Source organism: Schistocerca gregaria, chromosome 4, assembly GCF_023897955.1.
Source record: "Schistocerca gregaria isolate iqSchGreg1 chromosome 4, iqSchGreg1.2, whole genome shotgun sequence".
NCBI classification, from domain to species: Eukaryota; Metazoa; Arthropoda; class Insecta; order Orthoptera; family Acrididae; genus Schistocerca; species Schistocerca gregaria.
The window spans coordinates 754113777-754132235 of record NC_064923.1 but is presented as its reverse complement, the minus strand read 5'-3'; the positions used below and the strand labels follow the sequence as shown (position 1 = coordinate 754132235).

At 45.1% G+C, this 18459-nt stretch overlaps 1 protein-coding gene across 11 annotated transcripts in view; it reads left to right on the top strand.

Annotated features, from left to right (window-relative positions):
- Positions 1–3813: 3813 nt before the first annotated feature.
- The window catches only part of LOC126365782 (titin), a 523502-nt gene continuing 508856 nt past the window's right edge, over positions 3814–18459 (top strand). For 9 of the 11 annotated variants that reach the window (XM_050008355.1, XM_050008352.1, XM_050008350.1 and 6 more), the window contains exon 1: positions 3846–4091. In XM_050008355.1, the coding sequence (XP_049864312.1) occupies positions 3995–4091 (97 nt within the window). In that variant the 5' untranslated portion in view covers positions 3846–3994. Of the gene's footprint in view, positions 4092–18459 lie in introns of all 11 variants that reach the window. The other 2 variants (XM_050008347.1, XM_050008357.1) reach the window with 2 other exon arrangements.

Genomic DNA, 18459 nt, shown 5'->3' with positions numbered 1-18459 from the left:
TTCCCTGTCGTTCTCAAGCACGTTTCAGAAATCTTATCAACAATCCTCGTCTGCTTTCCAACCCCGAACAGCGCGCGGAAAAAAACGAACACTTAAACCTTTCTCTTATTTTATAACGATGATCACTTCTCCCTATGCAGTGGGGCGCCAAAAAATGTTTTTGCATTCGGAGGAAAACTTTGCAGATTGAAATTTCGTGAAAGATGTCGCTGTAACGAAAAATGCCTTTGTCATAATGATTGCCACCCGAACTCACGTATCATATCGGTGGCGCTCTCTCCCTTATTGCGCGATAATACATAACGAACTGACCTTCTTTGAACTTTTCCGATGTCATCCGCCAATCCTATCTGATAAGCATGCCTTACCGCGCAGCAATATTCTGGCAGAGGGCGGGCAAGCGCAGTGTCGGAACTCTCTTTAGTGGATCTGTTGCATCTTTTAAGTGTTCTGACAGTAAAATACAGCCTTCGGTTCGCTTTCCCCGCATTATTATATAGGTGACTATTCCAATTTGAGTTGTTCGTAATTGTGTTTAATTGAATCGACAACCTTTCGATTTGCTTCAGTTATCGTGTAACCAAAATTTAACGGATTCGTTTTCGTACTAACGTTGATGACCTCACACATTCCATTACTTAGTGTCAACTGGCACTTTTCGCACCGTGTAGACATATCGTCATCTGCAAACAATGTAAAATGCCTACTCAGATAGTGCCCTAAATCATTTACATAGATCATAAGCAACAGAGGGTCTATAACACTTCATTGGGGAACGTCAGATATCACTTCCGTTTTACTCGAAGACTTTCCGTATTTTTCATGATTCGGTGTTGACAGCTTCTTCAATGACGAAACAACAGATAACAGCACTAAATCTCAATCAACGATAGTAATGGTACAATGACGTAGGAGTAAACAGTGTGATATAAGTAATGTACATTTTTAATGTAATTTTCATCCGGTGAAAACGTCAACCAACTAGTTACTTCTCTGGATATCACTGCCGCATTCGCGCTACTAATGTGGCGCAGTTAGACTTGGCGTACATCGGGAGGGAAAGGAGAACTAACAACGATAACGAAGGAAAAACGATGAATACTAGGCTGCAGGTTTGAAAACTAGGAAATTACGAACACCGTGTTGCGTATCTGGTTTTTAGATACTAGTTAAACACGAGTAAAGCTTCAAATAGTTCAGGTTTGCGAAGAATGAGACTTCCTGTTTAATGATGGACTCGGAGTAGCCGTTCCCAACAACCCATTCCAAATCGTCGCCTCAAAACGATGTCGGCTAATGAAGCGTCACTGTATTCTCATTCGAATTCCAGTAACATCCCGGGAATGTTCCTTCGATCTGTTGGAAGAGCGCCAGTAGAACAAAGAAACCGGAAATAGGCTCTCGAGACTGCTGCTAGAGGCACTTTTTTCGTGACGGAGAACTAGACTTTAAATAAGTGCCAGAAGTCTGGGTCTTAGATTCTCGTCGCACGAAGTGCGTAACAAACATGCGAGAGACGCTCCCGTTGTCTTGCACGTGAACACTAGGTCTGGAGTGTTGTTATATTTCTCGGTACGTATTTATCAGCTGATGCTGCACCCTCACTCGCATTACATCGAAAGTGAAAGTGCTGCATTGTGTAGCCTTGCACTCCCCTATAGTAATCAGCGATGTTTATTTCGGTGCAAGACTACTTGTCAGGGCTAAGTATTGTCACCAGGAGGCCTTAAACTTATTTCAAAATTACAGTGCAGTTCATCGATGTTAACCTCGGTCTCCTAAGCGTCCTTTATGGACACACACAGGAAGCTAGTGGCCACAACTTAGTACTGATATTCATTCTAGTTCGTTACTAAAATATTTGTCTTTTTCCAAAGATATTTTACAGAGGAAGACTTCACTGTAGTTCCTTCTGTAGATTGTCGCACAGATGACAAAATGGTAGATATCGAAAAAGACGACAAAGGGATAGAGAGACAATAAAAATCGCTCAAAAGAGGAAAGACCGCTGGACCTGATGGGATACGACTTCGATTTTACACAGAGTACGCGAAGGAACTTGCCCCCCTTCTTGCAGCGGTGTAGCGTAGGTCTCTAGAAGAGCGTAGCGTTCCAAAGTATTGAATAAGGGCACAGGTCATCCCGTTTTCAAGAAAGGACGTCGAACAGATGTGCAGAACTATAGAATTATATCTGTAACGTCGATCAGTTGTAGAATTTTGGAAAACGTATTATGTTCGAGTATAATGACTTTTCTGGAGACTAGAAATCTACTCTGTAGGAATCAGCATGGGTTTCGAAAAAGACGATCGTGTGAAACCCAGCTCGCGCTATTCGTCCACGAGACTCAGAGGGCCATAGACACGGGTTCCCAGGTAGATGCCGTGTTTCTCGACTTCCGCAAGGCGTTCGATACAGTTCCCCACAGTTGTTTAATGAACAAAGTAAGAGCATAAGGACTATCAGACCAATTGTGTGATTGGATTGAAGAGTTCCTAGATAACAGAACGCAGCATGTCATTCTCAATGGAGAGAAGTCTTCCGAAGTAAGAGTGATTTCAGGTGTGCCGCGGGGGAGTGTCGTAAGACCGTTGCTATTCACAATATAGATAAATCACCTTGTGGATGACATCGGAAGTTCACTGAGGTTTTTTGCGGGTGATGGTGTGGTGTATCGAGTGGTTGTAAAAATGGAAAATTGTACTGAAATGCAGGAGGATCTGCAGCGAATTGACGCATGGTGCACGGAATGGCAATGTAGACAAGTGTAATGTGCTGCGAATACATAGAAAGATAGATCGCTTATCATTTAGCTACAAAATAGCAGGGCGGCAACTGGAAGCAGTTAATTCCATAAATTATCTGGGAGTACGCATTAGGAGTGATTTAAAATGGAACGATCATATAAAGTTGATCGTCGGTAAAGCAGATGCCAGACTTGATATTCATTGGAAGAGTCCTAGAGAAATGCAATCCGAAAACAAAGGAAGTAGGTTACAGTACGGTTATTCGCCCACTGCTTGAATACTGCTCACCAGTGTGGGATCCGTACCAGATAGGGTTGATAGAAGAGATAGAGAAAATCCAACGGAGAGCAGCGCGCTTCGTTACAGGATGATTTAGTAATTGCGAAAGCATTACGGAGATGATAGATAAACTCCAGTGGAAGACTCTGCAGGAGAGACGCTCAGTAGCTCGGTACGGGCTTTTGTCGAAGCTTCGAGAACATACCTTCACCGAGGAGTCAAGCAGTATATTGTTCCCTCCTACGTATATCTCGCGAATAGACCATGAGGATAAAATCAGAGAGATTAGAGCCCACAGAGAGGCATACCGACAATCCTTCTTTCCACGAACAATACGAGACTGTAATAGAAGGGAGAACCGATAGAAGTACTCAAGGTACCCTCCGCCACACACCGTCAGGTTGCTTGCGGAGTATGGATGAAGATGTAGATGACTAATAAACGCACACACCCCTTTCCCTCGTAAGCAGCTCAAGGGGACAGTGCAGAGTTCAGTGAGTTGGGGTAGTACGTGTACGGGGTGCCAGCGCTCGCCAGCTGGGAGACGAGTGCCGATACCTGCCGGCGTTTGTTTATTTCCCGCTGTGGTCGGCCGGTGCCGGCGCAGCTTCCGGCACTGGTGAACGGCCGCCCCGCAGCGGCCGCCGCCGCGGTTGCGTCCCGGGCGGCGCGCCGGCCCATTCCCGGCGCTGGCGCTGCGCCGCCGCCCCCGGCCGCTGCCCCCTCCACGCGGCCCGCCCCTCCACGGCCGCCACCCCCACCGCTCCGCCCCGCCCCCGCCCCCTCGCGCGGCGGCCGCCTCCCGGCCAGCGCCGACCGCGCTCTCACTCAGCGCTCGCGCTTCGCACACGACCGACGTCTTGCATGTTCCTCTTGGCTCGGGGATGCCCGCTGCCTTCGCCTCCTGACTTCACATTTGACTTTGCTCGTTTCCGAGTGTTCGACTCCCGACGCTGCCCCGCGCGACCATGGAGCAGCGACAGCAGCAGCAGCTGCAGCAGCAGCAACAGATCTCGTCCCGCACGGAGCAGCGCTTCAGCCGGCAGGTCACCAGCACGCAGCAAGGTCGGTCTAAGCCGCCAGCCGCTGAGCAGCTACCCGCGTGCCTGCGCCGGAGCCGACTTCCCTAACACCGCGGCGGGCAGCTTCTCTGACACGCTAAGCGGCCGCCGTCTCAGTGCTGTGTGCTTTCCGTAACCCAGTGTGCTGACAGTGCTGTAAGGTTGTGCCTCCCGCCAGCTGCCCACTCAGTAACGACAGACTCCAGCCGTAGCAAAGCATCTTTAAGCCAATCATTGGGAACAAAAAAGGCTAAATCTTCAAAATTAACAAATCGTTGTATAACTACCTCAGTGTCGCTAACAACTGCCAGTCTCTTCGACCGGGGCTTCGTCCTACCGCTAGCTACCACCTATCCCTCGAGAAGCCGTTAACCCGCTGTAGTTAATCTGCTGTGTATGGTCAAAGCTCAGTGTTGACAGTAACATTTTCCTTTCGATTGACAGGAAACGTAGACAGAAAGTCAGGATACACGAGTTGTTTTCTGGTCGTCATCGTCCTACTGGGAAGAGGAATCAGCGAACCGTTTCGTGTAAATGTGTACATCCGAATATTCGTTGACGTCTGTCGATACTTCGCGCGTCGTGTCGCATCGTAATAGCACGTTAACAAATTTCAAAATGTTCAAATTTGTGTGAAATCTTACGGGACTTACCTGCTAAGGTCATCAGTCCCTAAGCTTACACACTACTTAACCTAAATTAACCTAAGGACAAACAGACACACCCGTGCCCGAGGGAGGATTCGAACCTCCGCCGGGACCAGCCGCACAGTCCATGACTGCAGCGCCCTAGACCGCTCGGTTAATCCCGCGCGGCGTAAACAAATTTGTTAGAAACAGTTCAATAATATATGAATTACCCATTCGAGATGAGAAACTCGAGCAAAAATTTTGACACTTACGGAATGTGCTGGGCTTTGATACGCACGATAGCAGTCGGGCTAACAGCGCGTGTGACAACGTCAAAACGACTTCCTCGGACACAGTTACCAAATGACAGTATTGCATGAGACCTGTCTGTCAAATGCGACAATTTCTCTCGCGGGAATTGGTTATGTTTCTTAAGCACGTTTTGGTTCAGTGATGTAGGAGCTCAGTAATTAAGTGTCTGCCAGCGGATCGTGGTCTGGGGTTCCATCCTCGGACACTCTTTGGAATTTAGTTGATGTAAAAAATGCCGAGCTGCACCATGGTTCGCGGAATGCAGTTCAAACGTCGGAGGAACGGCAGGATTTATCCCCTCCAATACGGAAAGCAGTGTGGTGTCCAGAGCAACCTTCGGCTTTACTTTTACAATGAATTTGGTTAGCTGAGAACGCTAAACATACAGAATGTTGGAATTGTTATGCAATACAAAACGAGTGAGTTCACCAAAGGGGAAGAGCAGGCGAAACCAACAATATGCAACATAGTAAACGCTTTCTGTGATGTAAATCGCCCATGTCTGGAAACTCGGCTGAGGGAATCCAGGCACCTGAGCAGAAATAAAGATTGTGAACGTCTTCTAACCATTAGCATAAAATGAATTTTGAGTTATAGAGCCGCATAAAAACGAGTGTGGGATGTGACTGGCTTTTGAAACGCATTTACCCCGATGTCAGACTCAGATATGGGGGGGTGGAATTAGGAAACAAATGAGGAACAAGGCGACTATTTCACGGAATCGTGATGGTTTCACTTTGCACGGCGCGGTGACGGAAAATGCACGAATAAAAGTTTGTGAACTGTTCGCATTTTGGTTTCTCATTTAGTTTTTCGTGTTTCAGAGCTAATCTAGGCATTTTATCACGCAACTGCTTAAGCAGACCTTGGTGAAAAGTCTCGCCTGAAATGCTGAAATTGTAGCTTTCGCCCTGATATACACGCAGTTTAATAAAAACTGAGGTACAGGCTGTTGGTAAATTTTTATTCGCGAATAATATATAATAGTGCGATGTAGGAAGTAATGCAGTAGGAAGAAGGTCACGGTGCAGAAAAGCAAGGTATCTTCGTGTAAAATGCAGAGTTTGCTGGTAGCGCAAATAAATCCCGGTGTTCGAACTCAGATGCGCCGACAGCTAGAGCACAGGGCGTGGAATGCGTCGGGCGGCGACGGCAAGAGCGCCAGGTGTGTGTGTGTGTGTGTGTGTGTGTGTGTGTGTGTGTGTCCGCCAAAGAGCGAGCCGTACCGGCCTACAGGCCAGCTCGGCGGCTCGCCGACAACCGGTCGGCTCGCTCTCGGATATCAAAACGCGCTGTCGGGGAGCGTGGCGCACCAAAAAACGCTCCGCGACGCCCGCCTTTGGCTGAATTGAGGTTAACTGCGGATACGAGCGTGCCCGCGACAACACGCCCACTGGCACTCCCCCGGCTCTGTTTCCGTCGTAAATGTCGCTGTAATTCGTGCTACTTGTCCCGACGAAGTCGGACCGCCATGCGATAGCCGCAGGCGCCTAGGCCTCGAACGAAAGTGTGACAGGAAGACGATTAATATCTCGCGAAAACCGTGCGCAAACACCGAAGTGCAGTTTCTATGGCTGAATTGGTTCTGCAGTTCGCTGCACATCATTCACGTAGAGAAGATAAAATTACTAACAGCTCTTATTGAGGTGTAGAAACACCCAATCTTCTCGCGCTACCTCCTTGAGGGGCGGAAAGAATCCTTAATACATGAGGACATGAAAAGCGCCTTCTTTCACGCATGTTAGGGGCTTGTAGCTCCATACTCCGTTTTTATTAGTATATGTAGGACAGACAGAGCGATGACATGGGGCCGTGGTTGAAATGCTACTCCCTGTTGACAACTGTTAACGCTCTAGACTTTTAGGAATCGTACTTGTATAGGTCAGCTCACATTAAAAATATATCGGTCTGTATACTTCGACTTGAAGTTCTCATTCATGACAAAGACGAACATCCACAAACTTTTATAATTCCACATTATTCACAGAAATTCATTTACCGCACGCTCAGGACAGCAATGAAAAATATACTTTGCTTGTATATTATTGCTCACCTCATGCTTGAAACTCTATTTTCAGAAAGTTCTGCTAATAGTATGTTCACAGTGCTTGTATCACCACTTATCTGTCAGACGCGACACCTTTAACCACGTAGCCAGTGCTCGATTTGTCGTTTTACCACGTACGGCATTTTAATTTCAATAAAATTGACCCACAAACAAAGAAAAATATTTTTTGACCGAATACGACCATATCGAGCAAATTTCAACTGTCGATCTAAACTAAACTAGGTACACATGCTAAAAATCTACGGGATATCGCTATAAACGTTTCACATGAACAGTTTCTTGGTCCCATCGGCGAACTAAATGACTTTTCATTTACCTGTCACTCCTTCTGTACGATAGAGTACATCCAAAGGAGATTTATTCTTCAACTGTATCGGTAAGCTGACGCTCAGATAGTGAGAACGATTAGGGTGATATAATATCTCCTCATTTGGTTTCATCTTCCTTTAACTCTCCATTCTCTTCTTTGATCACCCCACGACTTCCTCAGTCTCATATCTGTTCATTGTTTCGCCTTTCAGTGTAACACTTCAACAGTGCTATGTTTGTAGACCGTCCTATACTTACCAGAGAGTAACCGTACATAGTAGGGCAATATGTCACTATGTTCATAAGTGCTGTTCTACACTACTGGTCTAAATAAATGCTGTCATTTAGGACCGTTCAGCAGCCTGATAACATGGACGCTGTGCCGTACAGCCCCATCAAGTGTTAAAGGCCGCAGACACCTATACACTTATACCTCGCATGTGTGTGGCTAGGGAACCCACCATCATCTCCACCTTTTCTGTTTCGATTCGCGAACTAGCCTGTCGGTAAGTCTCCTTTTGAGGTCGAATTTCCGTTGATGTTTGTGACAAAAAGTAGTGTGTACGCTTGAACATTCTTGGACGTGCGTTCTCGTAATTATAACAATAAACTTCTCTGTCATGCGTTGACTTTTCGTTTATCTAGCTATGTGTCAAATATCGATGTCCGCCTTACTATTCATCCTATAAATGTTATATAAGCGCTCAAAAATTATCTGTTCGACTCAGCTTTTCCGTCACATATTTATATCGCATTTTTTTAGTTAACTCGTAGAAATAATGCTAAAATTTCTGGTTATTCCACGTTATGCAACTCCACTTGCCCACACTAGTGAAATTCTATCCGCAGGGCGGGTGACTCAGGTTCCAGAAGTAGAATCAACACCTCCCACCACCACCACCCCCACCCACCCACCTTCTCCCCCCTCCCCCTCCTTCGACACACGTAACAGTCCAAAAATTAAGAGCGACCACCAGTCGACTGAAGCGCCACCGTGTCTCCAAACAGACTTCGTTAGTCCCCAACAGAAAGCACAGCCATCTGACATTCGCTGTCAACCACCCTATATACGACTTAGGACAACCCGAACTTTTCATCTTGCACTATATCTAGCTTCCTCAAGTCGTTACAATGAGTTAGGTGGCGTCTGATAAAATTTTCACCTGGCGCATATCGCGCATTTTGAGGCACCAGTGTGGCAGGAGTGAGTGGTAACAGGGCATAACAGACTTAGTTTTCTCGCAGAAACGAAAAAAAACTGATATATATTCTAAGGCAAGCACTGCGATAAAGGCCTTCCAGTGTTCAAAGAGACGCTTATTTTCTGTTTATGCTAGTAAACATATTTGATTTCGCTGGTTAGTCAATAGAAAGGGTTCACAAACTCCATCTACCAAATTTGAAGCTTGCTAAAGGATATTTTGTGAGTAATTTGACGTCAAGGGCCTGTGGTCTCCAATAGCTCGTTATATAGTAATTGCAGTTCGTTTCGTTTCTTACCTTCATTTATCTTTACATCTGTGTCGCAATGCAAATATCTGTACAACAGTGCAAATGTCGACACGGCATGCGCTGTGTGGCTCCGTTGGAAACAAACTTGTTCCATTGTTTTCTGTTCAAAACAGTAACGCCCACTTTACTTTGCGAACTTCTATTCAGTACTGCTCGCTTCTGTCTCGGGTTTATTTTTCCAGCAGCGTTAGTTACACTTTAACAGTGATACACAGCAGTTTGCTGGTGAAGTGTCCGTTCATATGCACCTCGTGTGTGGTTTCACTGAATACAGCGGAAGAGGGACGCTATGCTGACCCGTTTCTGCATTGGCAGCATCGACATGAAAGTACTTTCGCATCCCATGGTTGTTGCTTTACTCTGTGCTTCGTGTTGTGCGTTTGCTGTAGTGGAGGTATTTTCACAGAAACAAAGATAACATAAGAAACCGAATAAATAATAATTACATTATCACTTTGTAACGAGCCATCGGAGACCACGGATTCATTGTACCAAAATGCTCTGAAAATATTCCTGAACAACCTTCGAAATTTTGTCGACGGTGTTCGGGTTCACCCCGCAGACTACCCGAGACAAAAGGCCCATCGCGTAATGCAGGGGCGACTGGTGCGCACCTATACTAAAACTCCTGTGGCGAGTGAGGCCACATCGCACACAACAGCGTTGCTCGTGGGCCAAGTTTCCTCGGTTTTGCCGGCCACCTTGCGCCATCTGGCGGCAGACAGCCGAATCCGGAGCGGGTAAATTTAGACCCCGCGAACAGCGGGGTACCGCCGCCCAGGGTTTCATTATTAGAAACCGCTGGCGCTCGCGCCGCATCGCGTTTCCAGCCTGGCTGTGTATGGCTCGGAACGCCCCACAACTCTGCTCCGCAAAGACGCCGAAAAACTCAGTCGGATTGGTTAAATTTTCAAGGTGAAGTTTTCACGAGTGCGGGAACAGAAGGGAAGTAGCCGATGTTGCAAGAACAACACGAAAAATTGTATTTCAGAAAAGCTGCCAGAAACGATATAGACTGATATGACTCGGCGGATAGCGAAGGGCGAAAACACGTTAGCTGCCAATAATCGAAGGTGGAAAGTTGAGTCTATGTAGCTGATTCTGTGAGAAATGCTGTTTGTTCGAAAGGAGTTTTGTAACAATTTTACATCACTTTCTGCACAGAATTTTTAACTTTGGTGTTATTGACAGCCTAACAGAAGGCCAATAGGCTGAATGTTTTGGAAAAGTTGAAAAATATTGAGTGAAAAAGGAGGATTCCGATGTGAAGCGATAGGACGAAATATTCTATTTCGTGGTTCTGCTACATTTGAGGCAGAAAAAGCCACAAAGTAAAGCGTTCAGAATATATGGTTCTTACTAGTAACGATAAACAAATTACAGCTCTGGAAACTGCTGTTAAATAAGTATTTCCGCAAAGGAAGCGCAGAGACAAAAGAGGAGCGGAAGAAAAAATTGATTTTGTTGCTTCTCTCTTTTAATGTCCGCACACTCTGCTCGTTGAAGAAAAGAAGCAGACCAAAAAATTATTTGACATTTAGCATGTGCCGGCTTGAGCTAAGTGCTGAAATGCTTGGCAGAAACAAATTTGAATGGACATCTCTCGTTCTGCTATTTGTCCTCTGTCCATTGTTTGTCATATAGTTTTCATTAAAAACCTGTTAGCTGTGGCTCACTAACTTGCCGACTGCGTTGCTCTGAGGAACCAGATTAAAGCTGTAGCCGCAAAACTTGTGCGAGATACAGGATGAAGTTTGGCAACAAACTGACTTTATTGCATACGTTTACCACATGACAAGTAACACATTGATGTTGAAAATATCAGTAAAACTGATGTACTCTGCTCCAAAGCCTTATCTTGAGTTGATTCAGTAAGTCACGTGAATAAAATTCTGCCCAGAAGACTTTGCAGGAGATTAATGCTGTGTCTGAACATACAGTCGAACGAAAATCCTCACCTTTCGTAAACATCATTCATTTTTCCTGAGCAGACTCTTGAAGAACCGACTTAGGGCTCAATTTTGCCAGTGCCTCTCTCCAACTCTTCAAACTGTAAAGAATCTCTACTGCATGCCTTGTTGAATTAGAGGTACGGAATAAATAAATTTGTTGAATCATTAATGGCACACCCGGCACTGAGCGTGCTACGTCTTTTTCAGCAAAATCTTATATTTATAGGCAGCAGATAGTAAGATGCTGACAAATAGACATCTTGGAATTTTTTAAATTAGTATACTCGCTGACCTCATGCCATTAACACAGCTTGACTCATATTCTGGTCTGTTTGGAGTTTTATTGGCAGTCGCCTTGTGTGCATGATCGCGTTGCCATATCTAAACACTGCGTCATCTTAGACAGCCACATATTAAGGGCACGAGATGTATTCGAATATATCTTATGCCCTTAATATGTGGCTGTAGTTCTTACTGCTATAAACCGTCCACTAAGAGTGATAATCACCAATAAAATACAGTCAGATTTCCCCCCAAACGACTACACGTCTGCCTTCCTATTTGCTTTAGGACTCAGCAATCCGAACAAAAGCCGCCTTGGATATCCTCCACCTCTTATCGTAAACAATGTCAGAAACAGAAATTCGTGAGATATTATTTTTCTTTTGTCCTGCGCTTCTGTCTTCAGCAACAATGTTATGAGCATTCATGCTGTGGCGGCTTGTTTCAGATGGCTCTGAGCACTATGGGACTTAACTTCTGAGGCCATCAGTCCCCTAGAACTTAGAACTACGTAAACCTAACTAACCTAAGGACACCGCACACTTCCATGCCCGAGGCAGGATTCGAACCTGCGACCGTAGCGGTCGCGCGGTTCTAGGCTGTAGCGCCTAGAACCGCTCGGCCACGCCGGCCGGCTATGCTGCGCCGCAGACATAATTAAGCGAAGCAGTCGTTCGACTGTTTTTGTGAAAATAAGTTCTTAGGCGTGTTGCTGTGTTACGTTTTTGGACAATTCCGCCCGATATTCGTCTGTTCTTTCACTTACAAATAATTTTTGGCCTCTCCTACTGCTGCGTTGTCTACGTGTGGGCAGTCTTTTTAGTGGATAGGCGCACGGAAGTCAGGAGTGCTTGTTCAGGATGGTTCGCAGGAGGGCTACTGCGAAGTTTGGAAGGTAGGAGACGAGGTACTGGCGGAATTAAAGCTGTGAGGACGGGGCGCGAGTCGTGCTTGGGTAGCTCAGTCGGTAGAGCGCTTGCCCGCGAAAGGCAAAGGTCCCGAGTTCGAGTCTCGGTCCGGCACACAGTTTTAATCTGTCAGGAAGTTTCATATCAGCGCACACTCCGCTGTAGAGCGAAAATTTCATCCTAAAAAGAAAGAACGGCCTAGGCACGAAAATGTTCTTTTAGGATACGAAGAGGCTGTCGAAATGAAAGCACCAGCTTCCCCGTGTCGCCCGGACACGTGCTGTGCGCTGAGTCGCGCCGCCCCCAGCCGGCCAGAGCCCCGTCAGCCAGCGGCTCAGCTTACGGGCCGCGGTCGCCGAGAAACGCACGCACTCGCGCTCGGCCCACGCTCACCCCGGCCATATAAATCGGCGCGCAGGGCCTCTCTGCTTGCGACACCGCTGTGCGGTTCTGCTGCCGAGGAACAGCCCGCCCTGGCTGCTCGCCGTTCTTGGCGACAGAGTGCTTTCTGTTACCACGGCTCTTCCTAGGCTGGAACGATTCGGTCGCGATGGCCTGCGATCCACAGTTGCTGTGTGTACCATAAGTAATGGCAAAATCTGACACAGGAGAAAGTGTACGATAATGGAAACAAAAGCGTTTCTTTACACAATGGTCCGCGACCGTGCAGTTATCGAGTTAATAGCGAATGTGTGCTTACGAAGCTCTATTAACGTAGCCTAATGCAAATGTGTATGAAATTTAATTTTAGATTATGTCCCTATGCAACTGGGCTGAAACTTTACGTACCGACTACCTTAACAAGAAATACATTATTGTTTCAGCACGTTACATACTCCAATTTACTGTACACTAGAATGCTGAAGATTAGATGGGTATATCACATAACTAATGAGGAGGTATTGAATAGAATTGGGGAGAAGAAGAGTTAGTGGCACAACTTGACTAGAAGAAGGGATCGGTTGCTAGGACATGTTCTGAGGCATCAAGGGATCACCAATTCAGTATTGGAGGGCAACGTGGAGGGAAAAAATCGTAGAGGGAGACCAAGAGATGAATGCATTAAGCAGATTCAGAAGGATGTAGGCTGCAGTAGGTACTGGGAGATGAAGAAGCTTGCACAGGATAGGGTAGCATGGAGAGCCGGATCAAACCAGTCTCTGGACTGAAGACGACAACAACAACAACAGGATTTATTCAAGCAGCTGTTCCGCCTTTACCCTCGCATTTGGATGTAGTAGTGCACACTTACGAATTGTTTCATAAACTCTCCGATCGTCTATGTATCTTGGTCCAATTATTTAACTGTTAACAGAAAAATCCTTACACCTAACCTCTGAGATGACTTCACACACAAATAATTATTCAAACAAAAATAAATTTTCAATGTAGCTCGTTTTTAAATCGGGCTGACAAGTGTAAAATAATTTATCCTAGCCCCAAAAAGATTCAAATGGTTCAAATGGCTCTGACCATTATGGGACTTAACATCGAAGGTCATCAGTCCCCTAGAACTTAGAACTACTTAAACCTAACTAACCTATGGACATCACACACGTCCATGCCCGAGGCAGGATTCGAACCTGCGACCGTAGCAGTCGCGCGGTTCCGGACTTAAGCGCCTAGAACCCAAATAGATACTCCTGAAAATTTATGCTTGTCACTTTTTAACAGCTGTGACAAAACTTGTAAGATTTGTAACGAAAAATGTGGGGAACATGCTGTACATAATTAATGCATGTTTAGTCACATCCTAACTATTATCTGTTGCCTAAACCTCACGGTTTATCTTACAAGTATTATCATAGCTATTGAAAATTCGCAATCATAAATTTTCAGAACTATCTGTGTGGATTGAGTAATCTCTTGGGGTTAGGAGGAATCATTTTATACTTTTTAGTTCGATTTAAAAACGTGTTACATTAAAAATTTGTATTTATTTATATAATCTTTTTTGGTTTTTAGTCTACGTGTGCATCATATTTGTCGATGGATTTTAAACATCTTGATGACATCTTTACTAGCTTACACGCATGTCACACATATTGCATACGTCCTACCTGTGCCTACCTGCTTGCATACCGCCTGGAATGCACTCCAGTACTATCTGCACGGCATGCCGGTCCCGCAAGGCAGCTGCAATTTCGGGCTTTACCAACCTTTTTTTCACACTCACTCACTCACACCCCTGTCGAACAGACCGATAAGAAAGCGAGTTAATATTGCATTGTCATCCAGTTCCAGTATACAATACGTAGTCTACTTCCACTAAATATTGTCCATAGGAGCAGTGTTTGCAATTATGGGAGGTGTTATTCAATGATACCTACAATTTACAGGGTTAACCATAAACAATACATGATTAAAGATTCAGTTTACTATTATAATTACTGGGGTAAAAAAAATTGTTCAAATGGCTCTGAGCACTATGCGACTTAACTTTTGAGGTCATCAGTCGCCTAGAACTTAGAACTAATTTAACCTAACTAACCTAAGGACATCACACACATCCATGTCCGAGGCAGGATTCGAACCTGCGATCGTAGTGGTCGCTCGGTTCCAGACTGTAGCGCCTAGAAACGCACGGCCACTCCGGCCGGCTGCTGGTGTAAACTTAACCTTTTTCCCCTCAACACTTCCTAGGTCAAGCGGGAATACCGCGACGATATTCAGACTCATCTGGAAGTTAGTTTAAAGTCAGCTGCAAGATTTATACCTGACAGACAGAGAAATAAAAAAAAAAGTGTTATAATCGAGAGCATAGATATCAGGTGATATCGAACGCCAAGGTACGGACCATCCCCGACCTAACCTCTTGAAACTATTGGCACTTTAGATGTCGGCTTACATCAGCAACAAAAATTGCCCGTGTGTCATTATGAATATATCAGGTTCCCCAGCCACTGCCCACAGGTGAAATTTGAGCGTAGTTAGATCAAAATGTAATCGAAAAATTTACGTTTCAGATACATTCGTGGTAACTAGGGCAACACCTCACATTGAAGTCAGTGCCGGCTCGTAACCACACGTTCGAAGCTATCTCGCAACTGCCCCCCCCCCCCCCCTGTCGGCGCCCGTTTAGCGGAATGTTCTTTGCTCCTGTTATTGTCAACTTTCACCCACGTCAGTGTTCGCTGTTAGTTATGGTACACCCTCCATATAATGAAATATTAATTAATAAATACTGTACTAATAGCTAACCAGGTCGTGGTGAATCATTAGTGGTTTACCACCACTTGTTTGTAAATAATGCTTGAGCCCTCCTCACAGAGCAACAGTGTGTGTTGACTGGGACTCGAAGCTTGTGCTTAACTGTCAGTGCTCTTACCGACTGAGCTAAAGAGGCCCGACTCACATCTTCCCTTATGCCAGGGTTTCCCTCCAACTTATCAAAGTGCACAGAAGTTCTCCTGTGTGGCTTTTTGGACTAACACACATGGAAGAAAGAATACTGGAGAAAACGGGTTAGCCGCAGTCGAGGGGTTGTTTCCATACTCTGTAGTGCCCGTTGTTTCTTGAAACTTCCTGCAAGATTAAAAGCTTCTACCAAATCGGCCTGGTAGTTCCAATGTGCCAAGAATCCTCAAGAAACAGGGTACACTTCGCTGCAGGGCGGAACATTCATCTTGCTTACATTTACTGACAGAAATATCTGGTGGAAACTACAAACGAACGTAAACTACACAGTCCGAGTGTGAAACTTAAGAAAGCTTGTAGAGGACGCTCAGCGAACTTAAAATACACACAATAGTGTCCGGACTCGTTACCGGTTAGATACCTCAATTTCTACCCACCTGACTCATCGCCCTTCACACAAATCATAAATTCGAAAGTTTTTTCTGAATGTTGAACTTTACGTACGGTAGAAACTAACTTTTAACATCAACACATTGTGTTGCTGTAAGATCAAAGTGCGAATAACGCTGTAAAAAGCTTACACATTCACACGACTCTTCCTCTTCCCATCTTGGAAGAGACTACGGTCGCGTCCAAACGAAACGCAGACGTCGGCGGCCCTTCTCCTCTGGCCGCTCACCGTCCAGCCGGTCTCCATTACGACGTGACGCGTGCTGCGGCTGTTAGCCACTCCCAAGCAGGCGCAAACATTTACATGGAACGCTGTTCGGTGTTGCTTCGGTGGCCTGACCTCGACACAGCTGATCTCGCACAGCGAAGAGGGCACTGCTTGTTCCTTTCTCGACAGACGTGACCCCCCCCCCCCCCCCCCCACCCTCGGCTGCATTCTGCATTTCGTCGTTTAGGTGGGTTTGAGACTGATCATTCCGTTGTTATTGTGGTCATCAGTCCGAAGACTGGTCTGGTCAGTTCTGCAAGCTACTCTGTCCTAATTATTTATTTCAAGTTTCCGCTACCCGTCACTTTTTATTTTATTTTATGCTTAATCTAACATAATGCAATGCGTTTCGAACATGTTCTGTTCATTTTCAAGTGCTAATACACACACATACATAGAGGAATGTTACTCAAAAATAAACAGTCTTAAACTAGATTAGTCTAGAACACTTTGTTCATTGTTTTTTAATTTTTTAATGTAGCTGCTGGTGTGGCATTTGGGGGGAAGGATGGTGGCAGTGTATACCTAGAAATCGAAATCAGTGATGTCTTCTGCTGGTTTTCTTCTTTGTTGTCGACTATGTATATTACAGCAATTTCATCGTCTTGCTGCTTCACTTGCATCACTGGTGTAATGGAGGAACTGTTGATCGACATTAACTATTTCACATTACATTTTGTCACTGATTGCCACTGCACAAATTGCTTCGATGTTATGCAGTGCAGTGGCAATCAGTGACAAAATGTAATGTGCAATAGTTAATGTGAATCAACAGTTCTTCCATTACACCAGTGATGCAAGTGAAGCAGCAAGACGATGAAATTGCTGTAATATACATAGTCGACAACAAAGAAGAAAACCAGCAGAAGACATCACTGATTTCGATTTCTAGATATACACTGCCACCATCCTTCCCCCCAAATGCCACACCGGCAGCTACATTAAAAAATTAAAAAACAATGAACAAAGTGTTCTAGACTAATTTCTCTATGTATGTGTGTGTGTATTAGCACTTGAAAATGAACAGAACATGTTCGAAACGCATTGCATTATGTTAGATTAAGCATAAAATAAAATAAGAAGTGACTGGGAGCAGAAACTTGAAACAAATAATTATTCCACACAGTCACGATCCACAAACATAGCCATTATGGCTAAAAATAAGTACTCTGTACTATGCGACCCTCTTCATCTCCGCATAAATATTGTAGCCTACGTACATTTGAACCGGCTTCCTATAATCAAGTCTTCGTGCCGTTTTACAATTTTCACAACACTTCCGTCCATTACCAAATTGCCGATCCCTTGATGCCTCAGAATGTATCCTATTAAACTATCCCTCCGTTTGCTGGAGTTGTGCAGTAAATTTCTTTAATCTCAGTTTGATTCAGTACCGCTTCATTAGCTACTCGATCTACCCATCTAATCTTCAGCATCCTTCTGTGCCACCATATTTCAGAAGCTTCTGTTCTGTTCCTGTCTGTACTGCGTATAATCTACTTTCCTAGAAATGCTTACATAACTAAGCTCATATACTAGCTTTAGTATATCATTTCCTTATCTAACTTTACTACACTCCATCTTCCTGTTTTGCTCGTCATTGATTTAGATAAACGTTGTTCGTGTCCTGCGTCCGGTGCCACTGGTATAAAGATTGCTTAAAGTGATTCTGCGCTCAGTGGTAAAGTGCTACACTACAATTCTAAAGGTCTCCAGTTCAATCTCGGCAAATTCTGCTGTCTTTCTCTGTCACTTCCCATTTATTTCACTTCTGGCAAAGTTTGTTGGTGTGAAAAATGCAGTGTCGCACCGGAATCGACGTTAAGGTGTGCGTAGCCCCATAACTTGCTGGCTAAGACAGTTCTAAGGTCGGAGGAAGGCAACGACCTCCAGCAAGACTGTGCCCGGTAAAGCGCTGTTGTGTTCTGAACATTGTTCGGATCGATGACTTGCTTTGCTTGTGAAGTGCTTCATGTTAAATGTTGAACATCATTACGGCCACTGCTGCATTAGGTATTAGGTACCCTGACGGCCAATAACAACAGCAGGCGGAACGTCAGTGGTCTTCAGTAGGGTAAGTAATACCTGATACCAGAAGAATTTTATGGAGTGTAACTCCGGTTGCAGAAAGCCTTTTAATAGAAATATGCAAACAAATCACACCTCCTCCCAAAATGAACGCCCAGCTCCTATACCATTTTCAAATACGGCGTGCAGTCATGTAATTCATCTACGAAAGAAGTGGCCTATTCCAACCGAGAGCGGCGCTTTTCGTTACGGTATCGTTTAACCGGCGCGAGAGCCTTACGGACATGCCCAATGAAC